This window comes from Rhizopus delemar, genomic scaffold (assembly GCF_000149305.1).
Source record: "Rhizopus delemar RA 99-880 supercont3.10 genomic scaffold, whole genome shotgun sequence".
NCBI classification, from domain to species: domain Eukaryota; kingdom Fungi; phylum Mucoromycota; class Mucoromycetes; order Mucorales; family Rhizopodaceae; genus Rhizopus; species Rhizopus delemar.
Window position 1 is genome coordinate 1,392,194 of NW_027137836.1, and position 24,661 is coordinate 1,416,854.

The 24,661-nt window shown below is 33.5% G+C and overlaps 9 protein-coding genes across 9 annotated transcripts; 8 read left to right on the forward strand and 1 right to left on the reverse strand.

Annotated features, from left to right (window-relative positions):
* Nucleotides 1-21: 21 nt before the first annotated feature.
* On the forward strand, nt 22-1,119 carry RO3G_12491 (uncharacterized protein; the record flags this gene model as incomplete). Its single annotated transcript, XM_067667075.1, has 1 exon — nt 22-1,119. One exon carries the CDS (start codon nt 22-24, stop codon nt 1,117-1,119), a length of 1,098 nt encoding a protein of 365 aa, XP_067523176.1.
* A 727-nt stretch (nt 1,120-1,846) lies between these two features.
* RO3G_12492 (uncharacterized protein) lies at nt 1,847-3,159 on the forward strand (the record flags this gene model as incomplete). Its single annotated transcript, XM_067667076.1, has 7 exons — nt 1,847-1,919; nt 1,967-2,169; nt 2,251-2,386; nt 2,435-2,541; nt 2,598-2,801; nt 2,866-3,085; nt 3,155-3,159. The coding sequence occupies 7 exons, from the start codon at nt 1,847-1,849 to the stop codon at nt 3,157-3,159; spliced, it is 948 nt and encodes a 315-aa protein (XP_067523177.1).
* A 78-nt stretch (nt 3,160-3,237) lies between these two features.
* Nucleotides 3,238-3,723, reverse strand: RO3G_12493 (uncharacterized protein; the record flags this gene model as incomplete). The annotated part of the gene is made up of 2 exons (XM_067667077.1): nt 3,238-3,569; nt 3,708-3,723. 2 exons carry the CDS (start codon nt 3,721-3,723, stop codon nt 3,238-3,240), a joined length of 348 nt encoding a protein of 115 aa, XP_067523178.1.
* Nucleotides 3,724-6,068: 2,345 nt separating this feature from the next.
* On the forward strand, nt 6,069-7,217 carry RO3G_12494 (uncharacterized protein; the record flags this gene model as incomplete). The annotated part of the gene is made up of 5 exons (XM_067667078.1): nt 6,069-6,182; nt 6,231-6,363; nt 6,416-6,623; nt 6,677-6,786; nt 6,841-7,217. 5 exons carry the CDS (start codon nt 6,069-6,071, stop codon nt 7,215-7,217), a joined length of 942 nt encoding a protein of 313 aa, XP_067523179.1.
* A 2,961-nt stretch (nt 7,218-10,178) lies between these two features.
* Nucleotides 10,179-12,307, forward strand: RO3G_12495 (uncharacterized protein; the record flags this gene model as incomplete). Its single annotated transcript, XM_067667079.1, has 10 exons — nt 10,179-10,460; nt 10,517-10,589; nt 10,713-10,765; nt 10,868-11,024; nt 11,074-11,396; nt 11,458-11,485; nt 11,546-11,604; nt 11,660-11,779; nt 11,834-12,131; nt 12,189-12,307. 10 exons carry the CDS (start codon nt 10,179-10,181, stop codon nt 12,305-12,307), a joined length of 1,512 nt encoding a protein of 503 aa, XP_067523180.1.
* Nucleotides 12,308-13,193: 886 nt separating this feature from the next.
* Nucleotides 13,194-14,288, forward strand: RO3G_12496 (uncharacterized protein; the record flags this gene model as incomplete). The annotated part of the gene is made up of 2 exons (XM_067667080.1): nt 13,194-13,286; nt 13,347-14,288. The coding sequence occupies 2 exons, from the start codon at nt 13,194-13,196 to the stop codon at nt 14,286-14,288; spliced, it is 1,035 nt and encodes a 344-aa protein (XP_067523181.1).
* A 2,641-nt stretch (nt 14,289-16,929) lies between these two features.
* Nucleotides 16,930-17,947, forward strand: RO3G_12497 (uncharacterized protein; the record flags this gene model as incomplete). Its single annotated transcript, XM_067667081.1, has 2 exons — nt 16,930-17,383; nt 17,445-17,947. The coding sequence occupies 2 exons, from the start codon at nt 16,930-16,932 to the stop codon at nt 17,945-17,947; spliced, it is 957 nt and encodes a 318-aa protein (XP_067523182.1).
* A 3,275-nt stretch (nt 17,948-21,222) lies between these two features.
* On the forward strand, nt 21,223-22,279 carry RO3G_12498 (uncharacterized protein; the record flags this gene model as incomplete). The annotated part of the gene is made up of 3 exons (XM_067667082.1): nt 21,223-21,360; nt 21,403-22,060; nt 22,110-22,279. 3 exons carry the CDS (start codon nt 21,223-21,225, stop codon nt 22,277-22,279), a joined length of 966 nt encoding a protein of 321 aa, XP_067523183.1.
* A 437-nt stretch (nt 22,280-22,716) lies between these two features.
* Nucleotides 22,717-23,539, forward strand: RO3G_12499 (calcium-binding protein NCS-1; the record flags this gene model as incomplete). The annotated part of the gene is made up of 6 exons (XM_067667083.1): nt 22,717-22,780; nt 22,827-22,851; nt 22,902-23,119; nt 23,177-23,187; nt 23,240-23,395; nt 23,441-23,539. 6 exons carry the CDS (start codon nt 22,717-22,719, stop codon nt 23,537-23,539), a joined length of 573 nt encoding a protein of 190 aa, XP_067523184.1.
* Nucleotides 23,540-24,661: the final 1,122 nt, after the last annotated feature.

Here is a 24,661-nt window from a genome sequence, read left to right on the forward strand (position 1 = left end):
ATAGAGAGAAAAATAGAAGCCATGACCAAGTTATTTGAACCTATCAAGATCGGTAAATATGAACTCAAACATCGCGTAGTGCACGCTCCCTTAACTCGATACAGAGCCACTACGGAAGGCGTACCCACTGAACTCATGGTCGAATATTACAAACAAAGGTCAACAAGTGGCGGGTTGTTGATTACTGAAGCTGCCCATGTCAGTCATCTCTCGGGACATTATGGTCGTTCTCCTCGTATCCATACCAAAGAGCAGATTGCAGGATGGAAAAAGATCGCTGACGCCATCCATCAAAAGGGAGGCATTGCCTTCTTACAACTGTTTCATCTTGGCCGAGTTCAGATTTCAAAGGTAGACCCTCATCACAGGCCTGTCATTTCAGCCTCTGCTATTAGAATTCCAGGAAAGAATAAACATGGAGATGAGCATGAGCTACCTCGAGCATTAGAGGTAGATGAAATCAAGCAGCTTGTTCAAGAGTTTAAGCAGGCTGCTCTCAATGCAATTGAAGCTGGCTTTGATGGTGTGGAGCTTCATAATGCCAACGGTTATCTCTTGGATCAATTTGTTAACTCTGGCTCCAATCAACGTACAGATGAATATGGTGGATCAGTTGAAAACAGAGCGCGTTTCTCTCTGGAAGTTGTAGATGCTGTTGTGGATGCTATTGGCCCTGAGCGTACTGCTATCCGATTTTCTCCTGGTGGTTCATATCAAGGTGTGTCAGATGAGGACCCAGTCAAGACATGGAGCTATTTGACATCCTCTCTTCAAGAAAAGCACAGTCAATTGGCTTATGTTCACTTTATTGAACCTCGTTCTAGTTTTTTAAATGATGATGTTAATACTGCTGACAGTCTTGATCCTTTCCGTAAGCTCTGGAAGGGCCCCTTCATTACCGCCGGTGGTTTCTCAACGGCCATCAAGCATGCTGTGGACGTAGCTGAAAAAACTGGTAATTTGATTGCGTTCGGAAGAAGCTTCATTGCCAACCCTGATCTTCCTGAAAGAATCAAAAAGGAGGTTGAACTTAATAGATACGACAGGAATACCTTTTATACAGGTGAGGCTGTTGGCTACATTGATTACCCTTTTTATAAAGAAAAAGCTACAGCTTAAGGATGCTTTTTTAATATCCTTGTTTTTATTAATAAACTTTCCTCTTATACCATTCATTTCTTGTTGCATATGTTTCTCTCTTTGCAAAGTGCATAAGTAGATAATCAAAATACGTTATGAAGCATTAAAAAAAAAAAAAGGCTTTCAATGCCATTTCGTTAAACTATTAAATAAATGATGAGATTCTGTCACTCATCATTAAAGTATGTAGATGCAAAAGACCATATACGTCAGTTGTGTATGCATAGGAATAAGACCTTGGAAAGGATAGTTTTTGGTGATTGTAAAATTTGAAAATAATAATAAAACTAAGACTATCCTATCAAAGTTTCAGCACGATCATGGCCTTAAAGCTAGAAAAGATGTGTATAAGGTGCTAATGTAGACTGATCCCAAAAAAGGAATAGGGTTTTGCTGTGAAAGAAGGAGAGCAATAAAAAAAAATAGATTAATGTGAGTGCATAAGATAGCTTCATCATTGTTGGTTGTATATCAAAATATACAAAGGTAAGCATAGAGAAAAGAAGCTGGAAGGGTTTATGCTTACGTAGGATTCTATTAAAAAGAAAGAAAGTGAACGTGATGGTTTACATAAGAGAAACAAGCGTGACTCTGCTGAATTTATCGGGGCTTCATGCAAGGAGAAGGCAGTTATTTTCTATGTTGCCTTTTTTGCCTTTTTTTGCCTTTTTTTTTTTTAATATTCAATTACATTCTTTTTATATACATGACTGAAGCTTTAACAGTTGCACCAATTCATGAAGACAGCACAAGTACAGTAAAATTAACCAAGCAGAAAGGTAATTACACTTCAACTTTAAACATTCCTTTTATTCATAAACAACAGAAAAAGGATCTGCAGTGGTTACAGTGATATTAAAACCACATAATTCCAATTTTCAAACAAGAACTTTGGAATTAAAAGATAAATCACGCATCAAGATTGGAAGGCAAACTTCTAATAAAACAGCACCTACAGCTTTAAATGGTTATTTTGATTCCAAAGTGCTTTCAAGACAGCATGCTGAGATATTTTACGATAAACATAGAGTAAAGAGGGAAAAAAAAAAAAGGGTTACATGCTTTTATTTATGCTGATCTCGCACATACACAAAAAAGGTTTATATAAAGGATGTCAAGTCAAGTAATGGTACATTTGTGAATGGCAATAGATTGTCTAATGAAGGAGAAGAAAGTATGCCTTGTGAGATTAAATCAAGTGATAAAATAGAATTTGGTATTGATATTATTAATGATAATGGATCAGGTATGTAGGCCTGAAAATAATACATAATCATAAACTAACATATGATAGTAATGTACCATAAGGTATCTTGCTTAGTGTATATATATCCAATACCATTATCCCAGGTGGATGATAGTATGATTAAAGAAGCAAATCAATTATTTCCACCAACACAAGTAAAAAAAAAAAAAATAGTTAAAGCTTTTATGTTATAAACTAAAAAGTATATTAGTTGTCTCGTCATTCATCAGTGGATACCTTATCCAATGATTTTATGGATCAAATACAAACATGCAAACCAAATGACATTTTAGAAACTATTTTAATGCAATTACAAACTGAGCTTGTTAAATCAAAACGAGTTCAAGAAGAACTAAATAACATAAAAGATTCTGTGAATGAATTAGATAAATCAGTAGAACAAGATAATAAGCATGTGCGTTATTATATATAAAGGAGAAGAGAAAGAGAGAAAGAATTAAACTAGATGAAATATATAGGATGAATTAAATTACAAGTTAAAAGAAGCAGAAAAAACTATTCAATCGTTCGATGAAAGATGGAAATATCAAAAGCAAGCGATAGAAACAGCTAAAAATGAATTGTGTTCTTTAGAAAGACAAGTATCAGATCTTAATAATTTGAAATTAAATTTATCGCATGAATTACAACAAGAAATCAAGAAATCAAAATTATTAGAACAACAATTACAAGAAAAAAGTATTAATACAGGAACAGATGTAAGTGATCTTTATGTTTTTCCCTATAGTTAATAACATTATCTTGTAGACTAAAAATATGATTTTTATGTTTATTTTGGGCATCTTTTCTGCAATATTTTATAGTCTGTATCATTAATATATTTATATTCTTTATTGTTGATTGTTATTATAATCCAACCAATTTCCTCTGTATCTTCCATAATCATACATCATTTGTTGTGGATAAGCTTGGTTATAATAATTGGCATAAGTAGAACCATGGCGTATTCTATTATAGATTGTACGAAGCGTACTTGGTTTATAAGGTATTCCTCCATAATAACCAGGATTATAATAGTAATTACTATTATTATTCATTGTGGATGGATATCCTACCATTGGATAACTATAGTAATTCACAGGATACATTTGTTGTTGTTGAGTATACATTGGAGTGGGTGTATAATAAGAACCATAATATGGATAAGAATAAGGGTATGACACTATAGATTCTTTTGAATTTTAGCTATCATTTTATTGAATTCATCAAAACTTACTCTAAAAGTTGATTTGAAAAAGAAAAAAAAATGAGGGAAAAAATAAATAAATAAATAAAGCCTCTTGTCCACACTTTAACATACTTTTCCGGATAGTCATCTGATAGCAGCTTTCACATCATATTCTATCAACTCTTTTCTTTAGTCCTGAAAAAAAGGTTTTAAGATATTGTCAATAGCCATCTTTATGACCTTTTATATCTTTTCTCGTTCACATATCCCTTCGCTCTCTCTCTCTTTCTCATTTTCGATCATTGTTTGAATAACCAAAAAAAGGAGTCAACGTTTCACGCCCCGAGTTTTTTCCTTTTTTTGTGACAGAATTTGCGCATGAAGATTTTGCGTACTGTGTGCCCCACATCATAAAACGTCGCACAAAATGTACTTGTTAATAATAAGAAATCTGTAATTAACCTAGCCAACTATTGTTCCATCAGTCTGATTCCCATCCTTTGAAAACCCTTTGAATGTCGACTTCAAACTCTGCTTTATTTTTATAGTCTTCAACTTGATCTTATCTGAGACAAACTTTGTTACTCCCACAGTATATTAGATCAGGTACGATATTTATCAAAAGTACCAATCAAGCTAGGAAGACACCTTAGTCGCAAAAGTCCAATTGGACACAATGTCAATGAGGCTCTTGTGACTATGAGCTCATCCTCACTACAGTTGGTGTGCACCTTTCTAGCTTCAGCAAGTTGTTTTCCAATGGGCTATATGCCTAGACTGTATGCGGATTTGTAGGCTATAGACTGGTAGTCAATCGATTGATCAGAACATAAGCCATGTACAAAGAAGGTGCTCAGAATATAAATTTAGTAGATTTATGATGCAGTATCGCTTATTTCTATCAAAGACATACATCCATATAGTACATCTACCATCTATGCGAGAATAGGTCAACATAAAACCATCTCAATTTCTATTTCGTAACTTCCATTTGCCTCTTATCATTCTTTTCACAAGGTTATTATCATGGCTATACCACCATAAACGCCAAAAATAACACCAATGAATAAAAACAGTCCTGATAACTCATGCCTACTTTTGTGAAAAGAACACAAAATTAGAATTTCAGCTTATCAATAGGTAATTTTTATAATAGGAATATGTTAAGCTGAAGGCAAATAGAAACAGAAAATTCTTTTTCTTATTGCTATCTTTCTCTATCCCTTTGATTCCGATCTTTTGGAGTTTCAATGTCTAAAGCTGAACACATTAGGGAGCATTCATCAGTATGATATGTAGATCTAGTTTGGCTAGACTCGTTTACATACTGCTAATCGAGCATAAACTTATAAATACTATTGAAATATCAGAAGGTTCTGAAAGATCGACACTTCAAACTGATCAAGTTGCCATTGTTAATTTTTTGCGGGTTTCCTAGTTTTATAAGCATCCAAATTCATTCAATCATTATTAAGGTATTGAAGGACTCTTTTTCTCTACGCCAAAGCTTTGTTTTTCCCAGATATTCTATAAGCATTTTGCTTCTAGTGGAAGACATGAGGCTAAAAACGGACCAAATATAGTAATAAACAGCGAGTATGGGAGCAATTGGAAAAAGTAAGTGGTAGTATCCTAAACGTCCCATTGCATTCACTAAAGCTTATCGATTGCTGATCACGAAATGAAAAGTGTTTCATGTATAATCCATAAGTAATGACATACCTATTTTTAGGTGATCATTCAAAACTTTAGTCCTAAAATGAACCTAATTTGTAGAGTTGAATATGATTTTCCATTGAATTTTTTCATTATTATTTATTGCTGCTTATATTAAGAAACCCTTGTTTCAATTTTTTTTCTTACAAATAAATGTGCAATAGTTTTGGAATATTACTTTTTGAAGCCAGTGACCGATACATTCTCATAGTTGATACCGTTAATTGAGTCTTTTTTAAACATGAGCTATATTTGAACAAGGTTCTTTAGTAGACAGATGCTTATTTTTGCATATTCTTTCTTTTGCTCAAAATATATGATAGAGGCATATCAGTCGTTGTTGGCTAGGAACAAAGCATTGCTCATTTATTTTGGTAACTGCCATGTTTGTAATGATCTCAAAAAGTTTAATGAAGCGGAGTTTCCGTAGTACATTTCACTTTTTTTAAAGACTTTCATCTATTGTTCTGCTCTTGTAATAACAAGAGTTGTCAAAAGATGGATGCAAACTGAAAGAAAAGAACAATAAAAATAAATAAAATGGACTCATAAAGAGATTAGAAGGAAAGAAGATGGTATTTATCTATAGTAGGTTATGTAGTGTTCTTTTGTCCTTTTCTTGGGTCTAACTTTGCAATTTGAGAACTAGGGGTATTTGTATTTGTGTTTAAACAGCAAATAGGGGAAGATCCACTTTGTTTTAATGACCGACAAAAGCCTCCAAAAAAAAATTTCGGGAAAGTGTAAGATTTTCTTCAGAGATACATAAACAACAAAATGGCTGACAACAAATTCTTTTGTCGCATGTATGAAAATGAATTCCCTAAAGTGGATGACGTTGTTATGGTGAATGTTCGTCAAATTGCTGACATGGGCGCTTATGTTAAACTCGTAAATACATTATTCATGATATTTTTTTTTTCCTAATTATATAAATAGCTTGAATATGGAGATAGAGAAGGAATGATCTTGCTTTCTGAATTATCAAGAAGACGTATTCGTTCAGTTCAAAAATTAATTCGTGTTGGTAGAGATGAAGTTGTTGTTGTTCTTAGAGTAGACGAAGAAAAAGGTATAAAAAAAACTGCAACTTACGCGTATTTATTTAACATACATATTCTTAGGATATATTGATTTATCCAAGCGTCGTGTTACACCTGAAGATATCATTAAATGTGAAGAGAAATACAAGAAATCAAAGCAAGTTCATTCTATTTTACGTCACGTAGCAGAAAAAAATGATATTGCTCTTAAAACTCTATATGAAACTATCGGTTGGCCCTTGTACAAGAAATATGGCCATGCTTATGATGCATTCAAGATGGCCATTCTGTAAGTTATTTAAAAAGGAAAATCGATCAAATATTCATCTCATAGTATTATAGTGATACTGATGCCATTTTCAGTGGCATTGATATTTCTAAAGAACTCCTTGATGAATTATTGTCTATTATTAAGCGTAGAATGACACCTCAGCCTGTCAAAATCCGTGCTCGTAAGTTGATAAGAATGAGAAAAGAGGATGATCAAAACTGACGAATTATGATAGAATTGGATATTAGATGCACAGGTATCGACGGCGTGAATGCTATCAAGAATGCCTTAAAAGCGGGTGAACAAGTTGGAGATGAGGATGTTCCTGTAAAGATTACATATTTGGCTGCACCTTTCTATGTTGTTACTGTAGATTCTTTAGATAAAGAGCAAGGTTTCCAAATAATTGAAAAGGCGATTGAGGCAATAAAGACAACATTGGATCAACACAGTTGGACTCGATTCAAGGTCGAAAAGGAAGCCAAGGTCGTATCTGATTCTGATGATCGTGACTTTGCTGCTTTATTAGCACAAGCAGAAAAGGAAAATGAATTGGTGAGCGGTGATGAAGATGAAGGAGATGGTGTAGCTGCTAGTGATGATGATATGTAATTTCTATATAATAAACACACACACACACACACATCTCGTGTATATACAGTCACTTAGAAAAAGAAGGATGAAAAGTTTTATAAAGACAACCTCAATATATACTGTTTGAAACTTTTGCTGCTTATTTTGGACTGCTATAGTTAGATTTAAGACACAAGAATATGATGAGCTAAAAAGTTAAACTACAGAGGGATACGTTCAATGCTATGCTTTACCTTTTAATATAGGCACTCACAAAGAAAGTTTTTGTTAGAATATTAAGATTATATTCTAAAATTAGACAAAAGAACCATATTTATTATTTGAAGCTTCATTAAATAGCTATTGCTACTTTGCAATACTTACTATTTAAACATAAACTTAACAGCAGCAGCAACAACAAAAATGATAACATAATAAGCTATTAAACTAAATAGGGAGGGAGTCAAATAATGGTTTAAACTGAATACAATACTTTAGATGGCAAGTTTAAAAATAAATAAATAATGGGTTTTCGGATCTTTATGGTATCAATTTATTATGCAATTATTGTTTGTATTTTTTTGTTGATGTTTATTGATGAAAAAGTATGTAGATGATATATTTTGCTTACTTTTTGTTATTGCATCAGGTAAATCTTGAAGTAATGACCCAACAAACGGCGTTAATGAGCGTGCGCTTACAGGACCAAAGGAATCATTATTTACAAATATTTCTATAAAGCCAATTCCGAAACTATACTCAAAGAACACTTTTTTCATAACATGTTTTCTTTCGGATAAATATCAAAGGATCTGCCTGGCAGCCGGTTTTTGATTTGTGAGCATGTCTATTTACATCGTCATTACTATGTAAGAAAACTGGAAAAGGAGTAATTTAGAATTAATGATCCGTCAAAATGGCAACTGATTCAACGAAAACAGGTTGGTTTCTTTTATGAATTCTGTTGCCTCAATTGCGTCAAGCATGGCATCTTCACACATCACTGTGTACTGAAGTGGTTCATACCAAGTAAGGCGTAGCTATTGACACAAAAGAACAAATTACAGTAAGCAGGTAGTTCACGAGAAAGTTTTGTATTGAGCTTAAATTTTCTTTTGCTAGCATAGTAACAGCACTTGTCTAAAGAGCGTTTGGTATTCTACATGTATTAGTTGACATATTCTGATGAAACAATCTCGTTATCATTAACGTTTTCTTCTGAGCTTATTTTAAAGACAATCGAGACGTTTTTTCAAGCCTTCAAGTTCGACAGTAACATCAAACTGAATTTTATGGCCATGGTGCACAAAATAAAATAGCTCCTTATTTTCTTTCACATAAGAAGTATTTTCATGAATTCAAACAGGAACTTCTTGTGATCCGCTAAACAAATTGATTTTAGACTAGGCATATGATCAAGCATGTGAAGTACAAGATCTTCTCCATAGAATCTATTTTTAACGAGACAATTATTTGCTTTGCACAGCTCCATTGCTTTCTCTGGTTTTGAATGAATATTATGTTTCTATAGTATATAGAAAGATCCGTTACAGCAGCTTTCCGGTACTTGCTATGTTGAACTAGAATTTTTAACGCATAAATCTTATGTGCGCTTCCTTTCGCTTAGAGTATAGTGGTTGGGAGTCTTCACCCTTTGAGACGTTGAAGTACCTTAATGTATTATTTATAACAAACATCTTTATAAGCTGTTGTTAAAAGAACTACTTGAAAATAAACAAAAAATAACTAAGAGTTTTGTAACTGTGTACAACTAGAGGTGACATTAAAATGAAGCTCTCATATAAAACTCTGTTTATATATTGCGCTGCTTTTTTTATTCATTAAAACAAAGATAAGCAATTAAAGAATGATGTTTGCATAAAAGAGTACTTCAACTTGCTGATTTTTTGTAGACAGAAAGCATGTAAATTGTATTTCTAGGCCTCTTTTGCTTCTTTTTTTGATACGATAAAGTAAAAAAAGTTTAAGCGCATACATTTATTTCTAAAATTTCAAAACATAATTATTTGGTAAGTACACGATATAGTTGGATAAACACGTTGTGTTTATTAATAATATGAAGTTACGAACCAATATTTTTTAAGCATTCAAGCATCTTTAGTACTGTTTTGAACAATTAATTATGATAGTATATTCATCATAAATTTCTTTTAATCAATTAATCTTCGTCATATGCCCATCTCGAAGAAACAGTTTGTCTTTCATCAGAAATTATCTAATCGTGTCTTTCTTTTAATGAATAAAGCCCAGAATGTATTTATGCTTAGCACTGTACTTTTATGTCCTTTTTTTTGGCGAGATCAGTTGTAATTTTAAAATAGAAACTATTTTTTTTTATTATATTTAGATAAATTAGGTTTAATTGCATAATTATAGTAAACAAACTCTGGGATTTGGTATGTTGCCAAAAAACCAGGCCAACGGAATCGGATAAAAAATAGCTTCATAGTTGCAGAAACTCACTCTCGACAGTCAAGATAACCCTCGTCAGATTTGCGCATTATCTATAATATGATTAGGAGTGTTCAATAATTAAAAAGATAGGTATCAAATGATTTAATAGTATAAAATATGCCACAAGTACAAGATAAGCTTAAAATATCAAATGAGGAAAAAAACGTAATGGCACAAGGTACTACATGAATCGATCGAAGCAAAATACCAAAATAGGAAAATTTTACTTCGGGTAAACTTGTGACACCTATGCTTTGCATTTCGGTAAAACCTTCGTATTTGCATATGATTGGACGATATTGCTAAACAAGAATATCATTCGCTGAAATCCTCGGTGTAATAAATATTCCGTTATACTTGCAATTTCTGAGAAATTTGAAAAAGAGGAAAATCGAGGCAAATATTTAGAAACCTTAGCTAGTTAATGAGTCGCATTATATGAAACAAACATCATCCAGTTAATGACTTTTAACGATATAAATAAACCGAGGAATAGGTTTTTTTTTTTTTTTTTCCAAAATAAAAATGGAATTGGTTCAATTTGTCGACAAATCTTACCGTGAAATCTTAGAGAAACTCTTGCCGGTTCTCCAAAAAAAATCCAAATGGTCTTATATAAGTGCTGCTGCCTTATTGATTACTATTCAACAAATCTACTCTTACTTGCACGTACCAAAAAAGTTTCGTCATATACCTAGTGTATCTTCTCTTGCAATGGCCATGTCATTTTTGCGCCATGAATCACAAGCTGATCGATTCAAGCGTATTATTCAACCTGTGATGAACAAGGGCAATGGGGTTTACGTTGTATGTATTAGAGACTACTGAAGCATGATGATTAATTAATATGCTTGTATGAATAGAGTAAAATCCCCATCAGTTGGACAGTGTATGTTGCCAATCCAGTGATTGCTAAGCATATTCTACTTAAATCAGGTATATTGAATTTTTTATGAATACCTTATTACAGATCAATTAACTTTTCAAAAGACATGTATCCGAAATCGCATAACGGCTTTAAGATAATTGGTCCCAATAGCCCGTTTCTTCAGTTTATAGGTCTCAACAATCTTGCCTTATCAAATGGACATACTTGGAAAAAGCAGAGAAAGGTAAAAAAAAAAAAAAAAAAAAAAAAAAAAAAAAAAAAAAAAAAAAAAAAAAAACTTCCAGCCTGTCCAGATTGGTCGCTAACCATAATATAATCCGTATAGCTTATGAATCCTGTTTTTCATCGTTCTATGCCTGTAAAAATGATGTCCAGCGTTTTACTCACTCTTTTTTCTGCTATTGAAAAAGCAGATGGTACGATTCCTATTGCCGAAGCAATGAAACACTTTACTCTTGATGTGCTCGGTTACACTATTTTTGGTAAAGCATTAAACTATAATGTATCTATCATTTAACGTCCATATCATAGATTTTGACTTCAAAGCTTTAAAAGGAGATCCTGATGACTGGACTAAAACTTATCATCTGGTGAATGAAGCCTTGGCCGATCCTGTTTTGAACGTCTTCCCTTCAATGGGTGCTCTGCTCTTGGTCCTTTTACCTGTAAAGCGAAGAAGAATGGCTGCGATCGACAAGCTAAACCGCAAGTTAGACGAAATGGCGCAGAAAAAGCGTAGAGAGATACAAAAAGGATCTTATTCGAATAAACTTGACAGTGAAAAAGACTTGCTGACGCTCATGTTGGAGGCAGAGAATAACGGAGAAGGATTACTCTCAGATACGGAGCTCCGAGTAAGTACTTGCTTTTTTTTTTTTTAGTAAAATAGGTAGCTTACGTTTTATTGACGATTAGCATAACTTGGCAACCTTTTTCTTAGCCGGTAAGTGAAGTGGGAATTATATCCTAGGCTATCACAACTTATTTTTCCATTTTACTTTAGGACATGAGACTACTGCTAATAGTCTGTCTTTTGCCTTTTATTATCTTGCTCAGAATAAGGTAATTTGCTGCTGACTATAAGAATTATATATCACTAACATTTATTTGGATATAGCATGTTCAACAAAAGCTAAGAGAGGAAGTCATTAGTATCTTTGGTGATGAACCTACAGATATCGCACCAACACTTGAACAGTTGAAGCAATTGAGTTACTTGGATCTTGTCATAAAAGAGGTAACAAAAAGCTTCTTTCAAGCACTACAGCATGAACTAAATCTACCACTTTAGACGTTACGTATCGCTGGACCCATTGATCGTATAGTTCCCAGAGTTGTCTCAGAAGATATAGTTGTAGGTGGCGCGTTTATTCCAAAAGGGACAAGTGCCAATATCGATCTGTATGCTATCCATCACAATACAAACATTTGGAAGAATCCTGATCAATTTATCCCCGAACGATTTGCTGAAGGTGGAGAACAAGAATCTCATGAAGGCTTGACTTGGGTGCCCTTCGGTAATGGCGCTCGACAATGCATCGGCATGAACTTTAGTTTAGCTGAGCAACGCATAGTGTTAGCCTTAATGGGTAAGAATTCATAGCTAGTATATTGTTTTGTTTATGTATTTAATGTTCATTTACTAGTGAGAAAATACATTATCGATATTCCTAAGGATTCTATTCATTATGATCATGTTGTTTTCGACAGCACAGAAACAAAGGCTCCGGAATCACTTAAATTGAAATTTACAAAGAGGCATTAATTTACTTCTAATAAGCATATTTAAATAAACTAAGCTGTTTACTTCTATAACATTCATGCATATTACGAGTGCATCTTAAATTAAACTTTGTATAGTGATAAAATTTGTGCTGTTTAATTGATAGCAAAATTTAGCTTAAGCATCCATATTCTATTTCAGTTCGAATCCTTCTTTCTCAGCTACACTTTTAATATTCTTTATAATTTTTTATATTATGTATAAATCAATAAAGGCTTATTACAACAACATATATAATTTTCCTTGAATCACAGGTGATAGCTTGTATTCAATTCCTAATGCTACAGTAATACTTTATTTACTTTTATTTCTTGTTTTTTAGTTACTGACGGTCAATACTACGTTTCTGTCTTATCATTTGAGCTCCTTTGGTTGCTGCATATCAATTAGGATTGATTAGGTCAGCAATATTTTGATTGGACAAAGAAATCCTGATATTCAGATTAATCTATAAATATTCATTGTATCTATTACCCTCACAGTAAAAAGAGCTTGTTGAACTAATAAGCATTTTAATACATTGAAATAGTTATTGAATTTCAAAAGAAAACATATTTCAAATAATAAGGTTATGTTATTTGTGTTTTATTACTAATTTAAAGTAAAATAGCAACCTCTCGGAAGATTAAAAATCATCCATTGGAGTTTTATTTTACTGAATACAAATTTGAAAATGTGTCAAAAAGTATGCTTGAGTTTTCGGAAGCTGTGCCAACAATTTTGAAAAAAAAGTATTTACACTTTTCTTTTTTATATCTGTTTTTTTCTTCTTCTTCCAATGTTCAGTTTTAATCCTTTTCATAAATCAAGTAATGAAAAGTCTCTTTCAGAAAAAGGTCTCGGGGCTGTTATTGATTATTCAACCAAAATGAGCAAGAGCGTGGTTCAAATAGCAGATGACAGTCGAGTAGCTTCCAATAACTTGATCATGTATGGCTCTCCCTTGGGTGACGATCTCACAGTAAATATACCTTAAAGTTTATACAAAAGAGAAATATGCTAATCTTTTCTTTTCTTTCAGGATGTTACAAATAAAATGGGGAATTTACTGATTGAATGGTCTAGTGTTATGATGGAGTTTGCCGACAGTGTTGAACAGTATCGTGATACGCTAAAATCTATTTCTATAAAGGAAGCCACTTTACAGCAGAGTCGAGACCAGAAAAGGAAGCTAAGAGAGCAGATTGACAAATTGCAGGACTCGCCCACTGCTACGGATCGAATGAATGCTTTAAAAGAGCAGCTAAAGGAGCTAGAGGCATTTACCGAACCTGATGAAATAGAAATGGACAATTTCAAGCGAATTGCTACAAGAGAAGGACTCTATCTGATGTTGAATGGAATGCATACAATGGCAAGCAAAACAGACATTATCTCTACTTTTGGCAAATACATTGTGGACGAACTGAACACGGATCCTATTCAACCGGGAGAGGAACGAGCGGCTTATCAGAGTTCGAGCAAAACCAAACGCGTTTTGGAAGATGCCAAGCGCACTGTCTATGAATGGAAACCAGATCAAACAAAGCTCAGGAGAACACTCACTTCGCATCACGGACATAACCCACTTGTTATAAAGGTTAACAAGGAATTGCCTCCTGTGCCTCCAGCAGACGAGGTAGAGGGCATCAGCCTTGAAGATCATACGCCTAGTCCTACACCCAGTCCCTCTAATAGTAGTGAAGTGACCTCTATTGAAAAGCACCCCTCAATTTATAAACCCGATGCTGTTGATAAAACCACCTATCACCCATTCCATTCCCCAGCATTTGTTAACCCTTTAGGTCAGCCACTGAACCAACAAAACCTCTATCAATTTTACCAAAACTATTTACCCCCAAAACCTTATGAAGAAATGACCCGAGCTTTTAGTGCTGTATTTCATGAAAAGAAGCATGATGTTGGTGGATTCGTATTACCCTCTGCCAACCCTAACTTTGTTCAAAGAGATGAAGAAGAATAATCAAAAGTTCTTTTTTTGTTTTCTTGTAAAAATAAATAGAATTGTGTTTAAGAAAATCAAGGTCTTTTAGAATCAAATGGAATATACAATACATCTTGTATGTCTTTAGTAGACAATGGATGTTTTCTTTGAGCGTACAGAGGAAATCCGACTAGACTTTAGTGTATCATCAAATGATTTGGTGTCTTTCTTATTTATCTTAAAATGGGATTTGTATGAGATAATACAAAATATACAGGTTCTTTTACCATGCTTTTTTATAATAAAAGAATCCGTGTGATTTCATTAAAAGATTGTTTATGTTTCCTTCCCATCGCAACGAATGTGAGTAAAGAAAGGTGATTATTAGTAGTGATGTACAATGACAAGTTGATCAAAGGGTCATTCATTTTTCAGATGAAAAAGTATTTTTAATTTAGCCAGAGCAGACTGTATCTATAAAATGTTCTTTTTTTTTATTAATAAATGTGATGAAGATGTTTGTTTTAACGTAGTTTGCTATTACAATATTATCAAATAGATATTTGTAATCCAAAATTGGTCTGTTCTTTTGAATTGATTACACCAAATTGTTTTGTTTCAAACTCAAGACTCATTGTCCTATTATACGGTATGAAAAGGCAATCGTGAGTTTTCAGTTATTGACCGAAATGGCTGAATGATAACAACTCCAAAGGATGCAATAAATGTTGGATAAAATCCAAAAGGATGAACAAGCGATCTATAAGTCTGTTATGATGTATCATTCATTTCCTTTTGTCACTGATTAGGGTCTGTCAATGAAAATGGCCCCTTGTCCCTTTTTTTCGGATATTTAAAAAGGGTGAATGTTTAAAGGCTGATCATTGGCAGGCAAAGATTAGCCAAATTAATAAACCATGAGTGATTAATAAATTTAGTTCTTCTAGAAAAAGCATGGCAACAATAGCACTGTTTAATACGATAACAAAATTAAAGCATTAAAAATAAGATTTGGAAAGATAGATTATGTGTTCATACCACCTTTACAATCATGGTTATACTTACATTTTATATAGTTAAAATTACAAGTATAGTTTAGTGATTCCTTTTATTATTTAATACTGTAAATCATTATAGCCATTTGACAATGAAAAGTGGCGTTTTAATCTAATTTGTAAGCCATTCATAAGTCTGGGTCTAAAAATGACTGTATAATTTCGATTGACTCACTACTGTTTTCATTGGGCTAATGCACATTGTTCTATGTAAATTCTTATTTTTCAAACCAATTATAATCAACTATCGTAATAGCCTATGAGCTAAATTAAGTTACTAAAGATACGATGCATGTCCTTTTCAGAAAATACAACCCTGTTATTTATTGGTTACACACACTGATTGCTTCTTCGGCACCCTACATTTACCACTGAGCTTTTTTTTGTAAGGACATGTTCATGAGGCATGCCAAGCTGTGTTGCATGACATTTCATTTTCAACAGCGAAACGTGTCCTTTTATTTTCCACTGTGATAGGAATATGGTCATTTGAGAAAACAGACGTAAAATAAACCACTGCTTCATCTCTGATCAGTTCATATTCAAAACAAAGTCCGCTTATATCCTCTCTTCACTCTTTTCCTTTCCATTCGTTTCCCCCCCCCCCTCCTTCCTTCATGTTTCAACCATGTTCTGTTCTTTATCTCACCAAGTTGATTCTTTCCAATCTAAATAAATAGGAGGAGAAAATGAAGAATAGATTCTCGTGTTGCTTAATGATTTGATCGTCTTTAATAATTCCGCAGTCTGTTTATTTCATGATGGTACAAAACCCTTTCTTGTATGACTCTCTTTCTGTCTATTTCACAAAATAAACTGTTTAAAGTGAATCTTTATTCATTTCTCTCTTTTTTTTTTCTCTTTACAATCTGATGAGTTGCAATAGTTTTGTTTCATTTGAACAAAAATAGACATGTCCTGAGCTAGTGTAAGCATGCCCAGGTTCTGTAACACGACTTTCACGTTTAATTTTCCCTATTTTTATAAATATTTTATGATTGTTCATTTTTAAATCAACTCTGTTGTTATATAAAAATAATTGAGAAAGAGGAGAGAGTAGAAATAAAGGAGACAATAGAAAATCGAGAATGATAGGAAAAGGGCTAAAATTGGTTGTATTCGTAAGAATAAACAAATAAATAAATGAAACACCTTCTTTTTTAACTTTAGGGATGCGTCACCATTTACAAATAGAGTACGTAATTTGATCTGATAATTATCGACCACGCGGTCCGTTTCGTTACAAAGCCCTTTTGCTTTCGGCACCTTAATCCAGACCAAGTGGTTGATGCAGAGTGACTCCAGCCAATCAAAATGATTTGTAAGCATTTGGGGATAAGGATATGCTGTGATGAATGTGCTGTAAACTTTATTAAATTGATTTGAGATGAAAAAGGGAATAGATGATGCCCGTTCGATCTATTTTATCCCAATTTAGACGGTGGGGAGACGCGGCCTTATTCCAAAAAAATTAAAAATTGACCGTAGTCCGCATCGCCGCACTTTTTTGAGTCAAAAAATTTTTCGACTGCGGAGGAAAGAGAAAGAGAAATATAAATATGATTAAGAATTGTTTAGTAATCAAGGATTCATTCTTTTCTCTCTTCTTCTTCTTTTTCAATACAATGGCTACATTCATGGATCAACCTTTTTACTTTAATGAATATGAATCGAAACAAGATGATTTTTATCTTATTCAAGATGTAAAACCTCTATTTAACAATTGCTCTGTCGCAACAGGAAACATCAACATCTTGTCACAAATGCGACAAAACCTTTTTAATTCAACAATGATCTCTTTTCCAATTCCAAACAATACCAATACAGAACGTAAAGATTTATCTCAATATTTAAATGCCTGTATGTTTGCTGATCCACTCGACTATCGATTACAACGATCTGAAAATTTGTTGATGCGTATGATTTGTTGTAAAAAGTTGGATACAAGTCAAATGTCACTCATGCGTCTTTCAAAAGGTGTATTTGTTCATCAAGTATGGGAATCCTCATCTCCTCATTCATCACCTACTCTATCCACCATCGAAAGTGCTCTTTATAATCAAGCAGTTGATTTCAATGGTAATTTTTTTTTCTTTTTTTTTCTATTTGATTTGATTATTAATACAAACTTTTTTATTAGATGAAGCACCCATTGATAATTTCCATTTTAACAAAATCTATCAAACACAGCCCTTTTCGTATGATACATTTATCCCTTTCAGTTATACATTTGGTGTTCGATTCACAAATCCTTACAGTGACTCACACGATCTAATCGTTCGTGGAAAGATACCTGTTTGGTGTCAGACACTCTTCTTATCTACTTGTTTCAAGCAATCATCCATTCAACCTCATGTTCCTCATGCTGGTCTATTCCCCTTTGCTCCACATATCACCGTCACATTCAAACCTTTCGATCATCATCTCACAGCCATACCTGAACTTACACTACTTTACGAACGACTTTCGATGGAATACGATGATCCTTATTCGTTACCTAACGATGAAGATGAAATTGATTGGCCAAAGCATAAACAAGCCATCATGGCAAATATGTTGATTTGTGATATTCCAGATGAAGTTGCTAAATTAGTGGAAAATATGGGAGCTATTTGGGCTGCTAGTCAAGGATTTTTCTTTTAAATCAATTATTTGCATTATGTACATTTTATGCCCTTTCTTCATGTAAAATATTTATTGTTTATTTCCTCTTCATGTTCTTATTCTATTCATCCCCCTCTCTCCTCTTCTTTATAATAAAAACATATGTGTTGTTTATGTGACTTGTTGACTCCTCATTATGCATCATCTCCATTGATTAATAATTGTAAGATCGGTCCGTGTTGAGAAAAATTACCCGCACTCATGCCGTTTTGTCTTACAAACTCAGTTAAAATTAAGGTTTCATATCTCTCAATTGAGACAATTGAAAAATTTTTTATAGACAACGTGAGATTTTTATTTATTGCGCCACGTTAATTATTCAATGCAATAATGAAGAGGCGGATGCAAGAGAAAGAGTAAATCAAGTCATAGCCTGTCTTTGGTAGTAAATAGAAATCGAGAATTGACAAGGATTTGGAAATGTCCTGAATGTCAACGGTAGGCCACAAGAATTCACAGATTATGATTTGAGATTTAAAAAATAGACAATAATTTTTTTTTATAGGAAAAGCATAAGATTAAAAAAAAAATCTTTTTTGCGTTTTATAACACTTTAATCCAAAATGGACTCTATTCACTTTGAATGGAAAGTTCACTGGCCATCATGCTTTAAACAAAACTTCTGTCCTGGATGAGATGATCATCAATCAAACTCCGGAATAATGATCAAAGCCACCTGCTGACAGTTCTATGTTTTATTAAAGAACATAAGGATTCAAGAGTGAAGCAAGTGTATTAAACAATATCTTTCACGAAAATAGAATTAGTTGATGCTAATACACATCCATATCAGATTTGGTAAACGGCTCTCTTTTTATAAAAAAATGTATACGCTGAGCAATTCATACTCTATAAATAGTAATAAAATAAAACACATTGTGTTGGCCTCTCAAAATCTATTATTCTTAGCAGTTGAATTGATACTAAACTTAAATACTCATTCGATTTCAAGGTCTTTCATAATGCTCGGGATTTAATTTTATTTAGATATATACACGCCTACTTCAATCAGTTATGATTCACTTGCTAATCCAACTAAACATATTTGTTGATAGTCCCTCTGGACTATATGTTGTGACTAAATCACAGTTGGATGTTAGCATTCTGTGTTTATATAACACCCTGTATGATTTAAAATTGTAGCGATAAGAAAGTTGTCTAATAAAACTAAATTTGAATCAATATTGAAAGAATAAAAGGAGCTAACCTATTTATAGCATGTTTTAATCAAATCAAGAAAAGTCTATGAAGATTTGTAAAAAAAAAAAAAAAAAAAAAAAAAAAAAAAAAAAAAAAAAAAAAAAGTGAGTCAAATGGAGGAAGGAAAGAAGAGGGGTAATGAAGGATGTTGATATTTTTCATGAATTGGATAATGTGTCATAAGGAAAGAGTATAATCAATAGCATATAGCATAAATCATAAAAATAAATTTGAATAGGAAACCAAAAGAGTGTGATTCACTAAGAACTTACACAAGTAGCCGTTAGTTTCATAAGCTTAGAAACCATGAATTTGTGTTTATAATTCAATGCCGAGACTTGCTTTTGTCTACTATGAACTGCAGCCTTAGTTGTTGCTGCTCACAATAATGGAAATCGTATAGATTGCCGAGCATCGTTTTCATCTGGTCTTTCGACACCATAGATCTTGCAATGACCTTCGAAAGCTTTAAGAACATTGACATGTCACTCAAGAAATCAAAAATGCCTGGAATTGTGTTGATAATTATAGGAAAATCGACACTGTCAAACCTCATCATGGTATACACATCTGCTGTTGATTTCTGTAGAAGATAAAAAGATATATGGCTATCTATTGCTTGAAGAGGTGTACGTGGCTTTTAAAACTGATTTTGCTTTCAGATAACCTATAGTGATTGGTTTGCCACTAAGATCCTTCGCCATTATATAGCCGTCAAATCGTCTATATAACAAGTCGAAGCTTGATACCTGACGTTCATGACTGTTCACTTTGTTAGGCTTACAGCAAATTTTATGATCTTTATCCTCTTTTCTCCTTTTGGCAGCAGATCAAGCGTAAAATAAACAAATCCAGCATCAGCAGCTATAATCTTCTGAGCAAGTTTCCACTGATGGAAAGATGGTTCATCTTTAGTTTGGCTGTGAAGCTTCATTTGTTTTGACAACAAAACATGGCTTATAAACATGCTAATAGATGGCTTCATGAAGCTTACAATGAGTTAAAAAACGATGTTGCTGGTCGTCATCTCTCAGTTATAGAGTTGATGATTGACTATAATCAGACTGAGATATTTACTAATCATAAACTTCTTTAACGAATCAATATTCTATCGTGCCATTGGGATACGAAAAGAGCATGGGAAAATCGCACAGGATCAGGTCATAAAGTTGCTAATTCTATCATAAAGAATGTACAAACATAGGACACAACTGGGGCTATGATGACGTTGTCAGTTTTGACAATCATAAAATAAGTTTCAGAAAAGAGTTCTCTTTTTCATTTATTACTATTAGCAAAAGAGACAATTGTAGGTTTATTCTTGGAGAGAAGATGTGCTACTGTTACCAATGACTACGTTAAATCATATCATAATCAGTTAAAGCCGTACTACTTTGGTCGCACTAGAAATACCTGGATAGATAGAATGATTATATCCTTTCACAAGTTGTATCATTGACTATCGACCAAGTGCTGTAATCATTCAGCTTGGTACCAAAGAAAAAAAGAAAGTTTTTATCAAGAAAAGAAAAAGAGACAGATAGTATTGATATTGCTAAATCAATTCATGTACTCACTACAAGAAAAAAAAGAAGCTTGTGATATTTCTTGCAGTCTACATTGTGGTCTATTTCTTTTTAGGATTAAAAAAAAATGCAATATGACAGAGAGGAAAAAAAAGAAAAGTAAAAGATTTTATTTGAATGATTCGCTCTTCTGTTAAAGGTCAAAGCAATAGTGTAACCTATATAAACTTGCAAGGGTTCATAAAAAAGATTTAGGTTACTAGTGTATTTAATCATAACCTAATTTATCTTTTTTTAACTTTAAATATTGGTTTTAAAGAGCATATTTCGTCTACAACCTTTTTGTCTCTTTTCTACAAGTACCAATATAGAGACACAGTCATCTAGACTTGGACAAGAAGAGAAATCACCAGAAAACAAGACACAGGTACAGAACATTGTGCGACAGCCTAGACGATTTAAAATTTGAGATCCGCATCTGTTTCACTATTTTAGATCAAAAGCCAATTCACACACTCTTTGTTTACAATGACCATCACAAAACTTCCAGAATATGATCAATTGCCTATTCATAGCAAATATCCACCTAAAACAGCTTGGGGTCTATGGGGCGACGACGATGATCTTGGTACTCTGAATTTATTAACAGAGGAAAGAGTGATGAATGTAAGTCGTGTTCGTCCTTCCATCATCCTGATTTTTTTTTAGGCATCCAAATGTATCCGACGTGGCATGCTATTCCCTCTTAATTGGAAATTGGAATCTCCTAAACCAGCTGTCTTTGGGAGAGCCGAGATCAAGCATGAATATAGACCCCATATCAATGGCGGTCTTGTCTTTGATGACATCTACAACAACTTTAATACACAAACATCGACTCAGTGGGATGGTCTTCGTCATGCGGCTCACATGGCCACCAAAACGTTTTATAATAATGTCAAGCCAACAGAAGTCACCCGGGCCAGTCCAGGTGAGCGTCTGGGGATCCATCACATGGCTCGACGGGGTATCGCCGGTCGTGCGGTCTTGCTTGACTATGCTCGGTGGGCAGAAAGCAACAAGGAGAACTATGACCCTTTCGAAAAAGTAGAAATCACAGTGGACGAACTGGACCAGGTCGCTGCCCATCAGGGCCTTGTCTTTGAACATGGCGATATCCTCCTGATCCGTGTGGGTTGGATGGCCCGTTATGAGGCATTGGGGGAAAGAGTCAAGGAGGTCATTCCGGATCTGAATGCCCCTCGATGTGCAGGCCTGAAGGCTTGCGAAGAGACCTTTCGATGGGTGTGGAATCACCATTTTGCAGCGGTCGCTTCGGATAACTTTCCATTTGAGGCTTACCCGTTCGAATGGGAAAGTTCTTGTCGTATGTAAAAGCGGTTTGTTGATCTCTTGTATCTTACTTTGTTTAATAGATGCCATGTTCCTTGGTGGCTGGGGTATGCCGATCGGTGAATTGTTTTATTTAGAGAAATTGGCAGATGATTCAGCAAAAGATGGTGTTTACACTTATTTCTTTACAAGTTCCCCTTTGAATAAAAAAAATGGGATTGCTTCTCCTCCTAATGCTATGTGTATCAAATAAACTGTCTGTTAATAAAATCCACTTTTGATTGTTTTTTTCTTCCCCAATCTTTGGAATAACCAGCTTGTAAGCTTTTTTTTTGTACCTTTATTTAAAGCCTACTTGGCATTGATATAAAGCTAAAGACAACTGTCTGAAATAAAAAGTGTCTTTAACAGGCTGCTCTCAAGATCATTTAAAGAGAGAATCACAGTAAAGATCAACATATGACGTGAATTGGTGGCTTGCTGTTTTCAATAGAAATAAAATGTGCGTTTTATAATCAAAAGTCTTGGCTTTATGCACATGTTCGTTTCAAGTTAACTCCTCTTTTTTCACTGTGCGTCTACATTATTTTTGATACCAAAAAAAGAGGGGTTTATTGGCGGTAAATGAATTACTTTTCAAAAAGGATCATATTCAATTAATTGTTTCTTTTTTCATATAAAAAGCACAAAATGGGAAATGCAAAGAGTAAACTTAGCCCTGAACAACTGAATGAACTTCAAAAGTCCACTAATTGTAAGTAAATATAAAAAACATCTATAATTACTCATAATACCCTTAGTTGAAAAGAAAGAATTACAACAATGGTAAGAATGAGTAAAAGAAACACTGGTAACTCAACAGTTTTATACAAAAGGTATAAAGGGTTTTTAAAGGATTGTCCTTCGGGACAGCTAGATAAGACCGAGTTTCAAAAGATTTATAAACAATTCTTTCCATTTGGTGATCCTTCTCGGTTTGCAGATTATGTGTTTAATGTATTCGATGGCGATAAAAATGGATTTATTGATTTTAAAGAGTTTATTTGCGCATTATCTGTGACTAGCAGAGGAAGAGTGGATGAAAAGTTATATTGTAAGTAATGTGAACGAGGGGATAACGAACGAATCAAGACTAATCGTTCTCTTTTAGGGGCATTTCAAGTAAATGATTTGACTGATTAATATATCCATATACCCATAGCTTATTTTATAGTTGTATGATATTGATAACGATGGCTATATTACTCGTGAAGAGATGCTGAATATAGTAGACGCGATTTATAAAATGGTAGGAAGTATGGTGAAGTTACCACCAGATGAAGATACACCAGAGAAAAGGGTGAAAAAGATTTTTGATTTGATGGATAATGTAAATAACTCGTATAAGACAATTAAATTACTAATAGTAAAATAGGATAAAGATGGTCGCTTATCAATGGAAGAATTTAAAGAAGGATCAAAAAAGGATCCAACTATTTTACAAGCATTGAACTTATATGATGGAATGGTTTAAAGGTTTTTTGTATATTGAAATAGTAAAACATCTACTTAAAATACATTAATTTGATAAATCAATTTGATCTTTTGATCATTCTGGTTTCTGTCATTCTATAAGTTTATCAAGCTGTAAGGTTTTGAAGTGTTCGTGTTACTATTATTTCTGTGTTTTATTATAGTTTCTTTTTTTTTATCATCGAATGACTTGGAAAGTCCACTTGTGTATAAAACAATTAACCTTGCTATTTGAAGCATTATAAATTGTCTTTAGCTAAAAATTCAGACATACAGTGTTTTCTAGTACATGTTCATAAAAACACAAATAATGAAACTTGTTTAGTTTTTTTAAAACATAATTTAAATATTCCTTTGGAATAGTCTTTTAGACGTAAGCCCTTTTCTGATTCAACTATCAATTATACTATTACTTGATCAGAGTATAAACGATTAGAGAGATGGCTATTTTGACAAGTTGGGCTATGTAAGTGTATGTTTTGTTTGAAGTGTAATTCAATCTCTTATACTGCCAAAGGAATCATTTTTTCTAAAAGCCTCAACGAAGAAGAAACAACAATCTGAAATCGCAAGTATCTTATAGTAACATTATCTCTGGATTATCAAATAAGCACTAATTGTTTCGAAAAGTACAAGGACAACCCTGAAATTGAGCGACAGAAAACCTAAATGAAACATATACATGATAGTATCATTTTACCCAACGTTGGCCCCTAATAGACAAAAATAAATGTATATTCTCTCTGTGGCTGCACAAAAGTGGATATCCTGCCCTCTACTTTACCGAATTAAGGTATTTGTCTTTCAAAATTCATGTTGAGAGTACTTGCTCTTTGAAAGCGCACAATGCAAAGATGAGCCTATCTATTTTATCAGAAGCTCTGTTTGCAGCATTGCTGAACCAAACGATACTGTCTACATGATGAGTTTTCTGAGGCATGAACCTTTCATCAGCATTCTGTCAGGACATGATTGTTTTTATGTTTAGGGTAAAGTTTTGAGGGATTCAGATTCAGCATCTTTACGAAATTTATCACCGTTTAACTTGAAAAACTTTTAAACTTTCATTGGCATGATGCAACAAGTACATATACTTGAAGACGATATGATTGAAGCAGAAGTC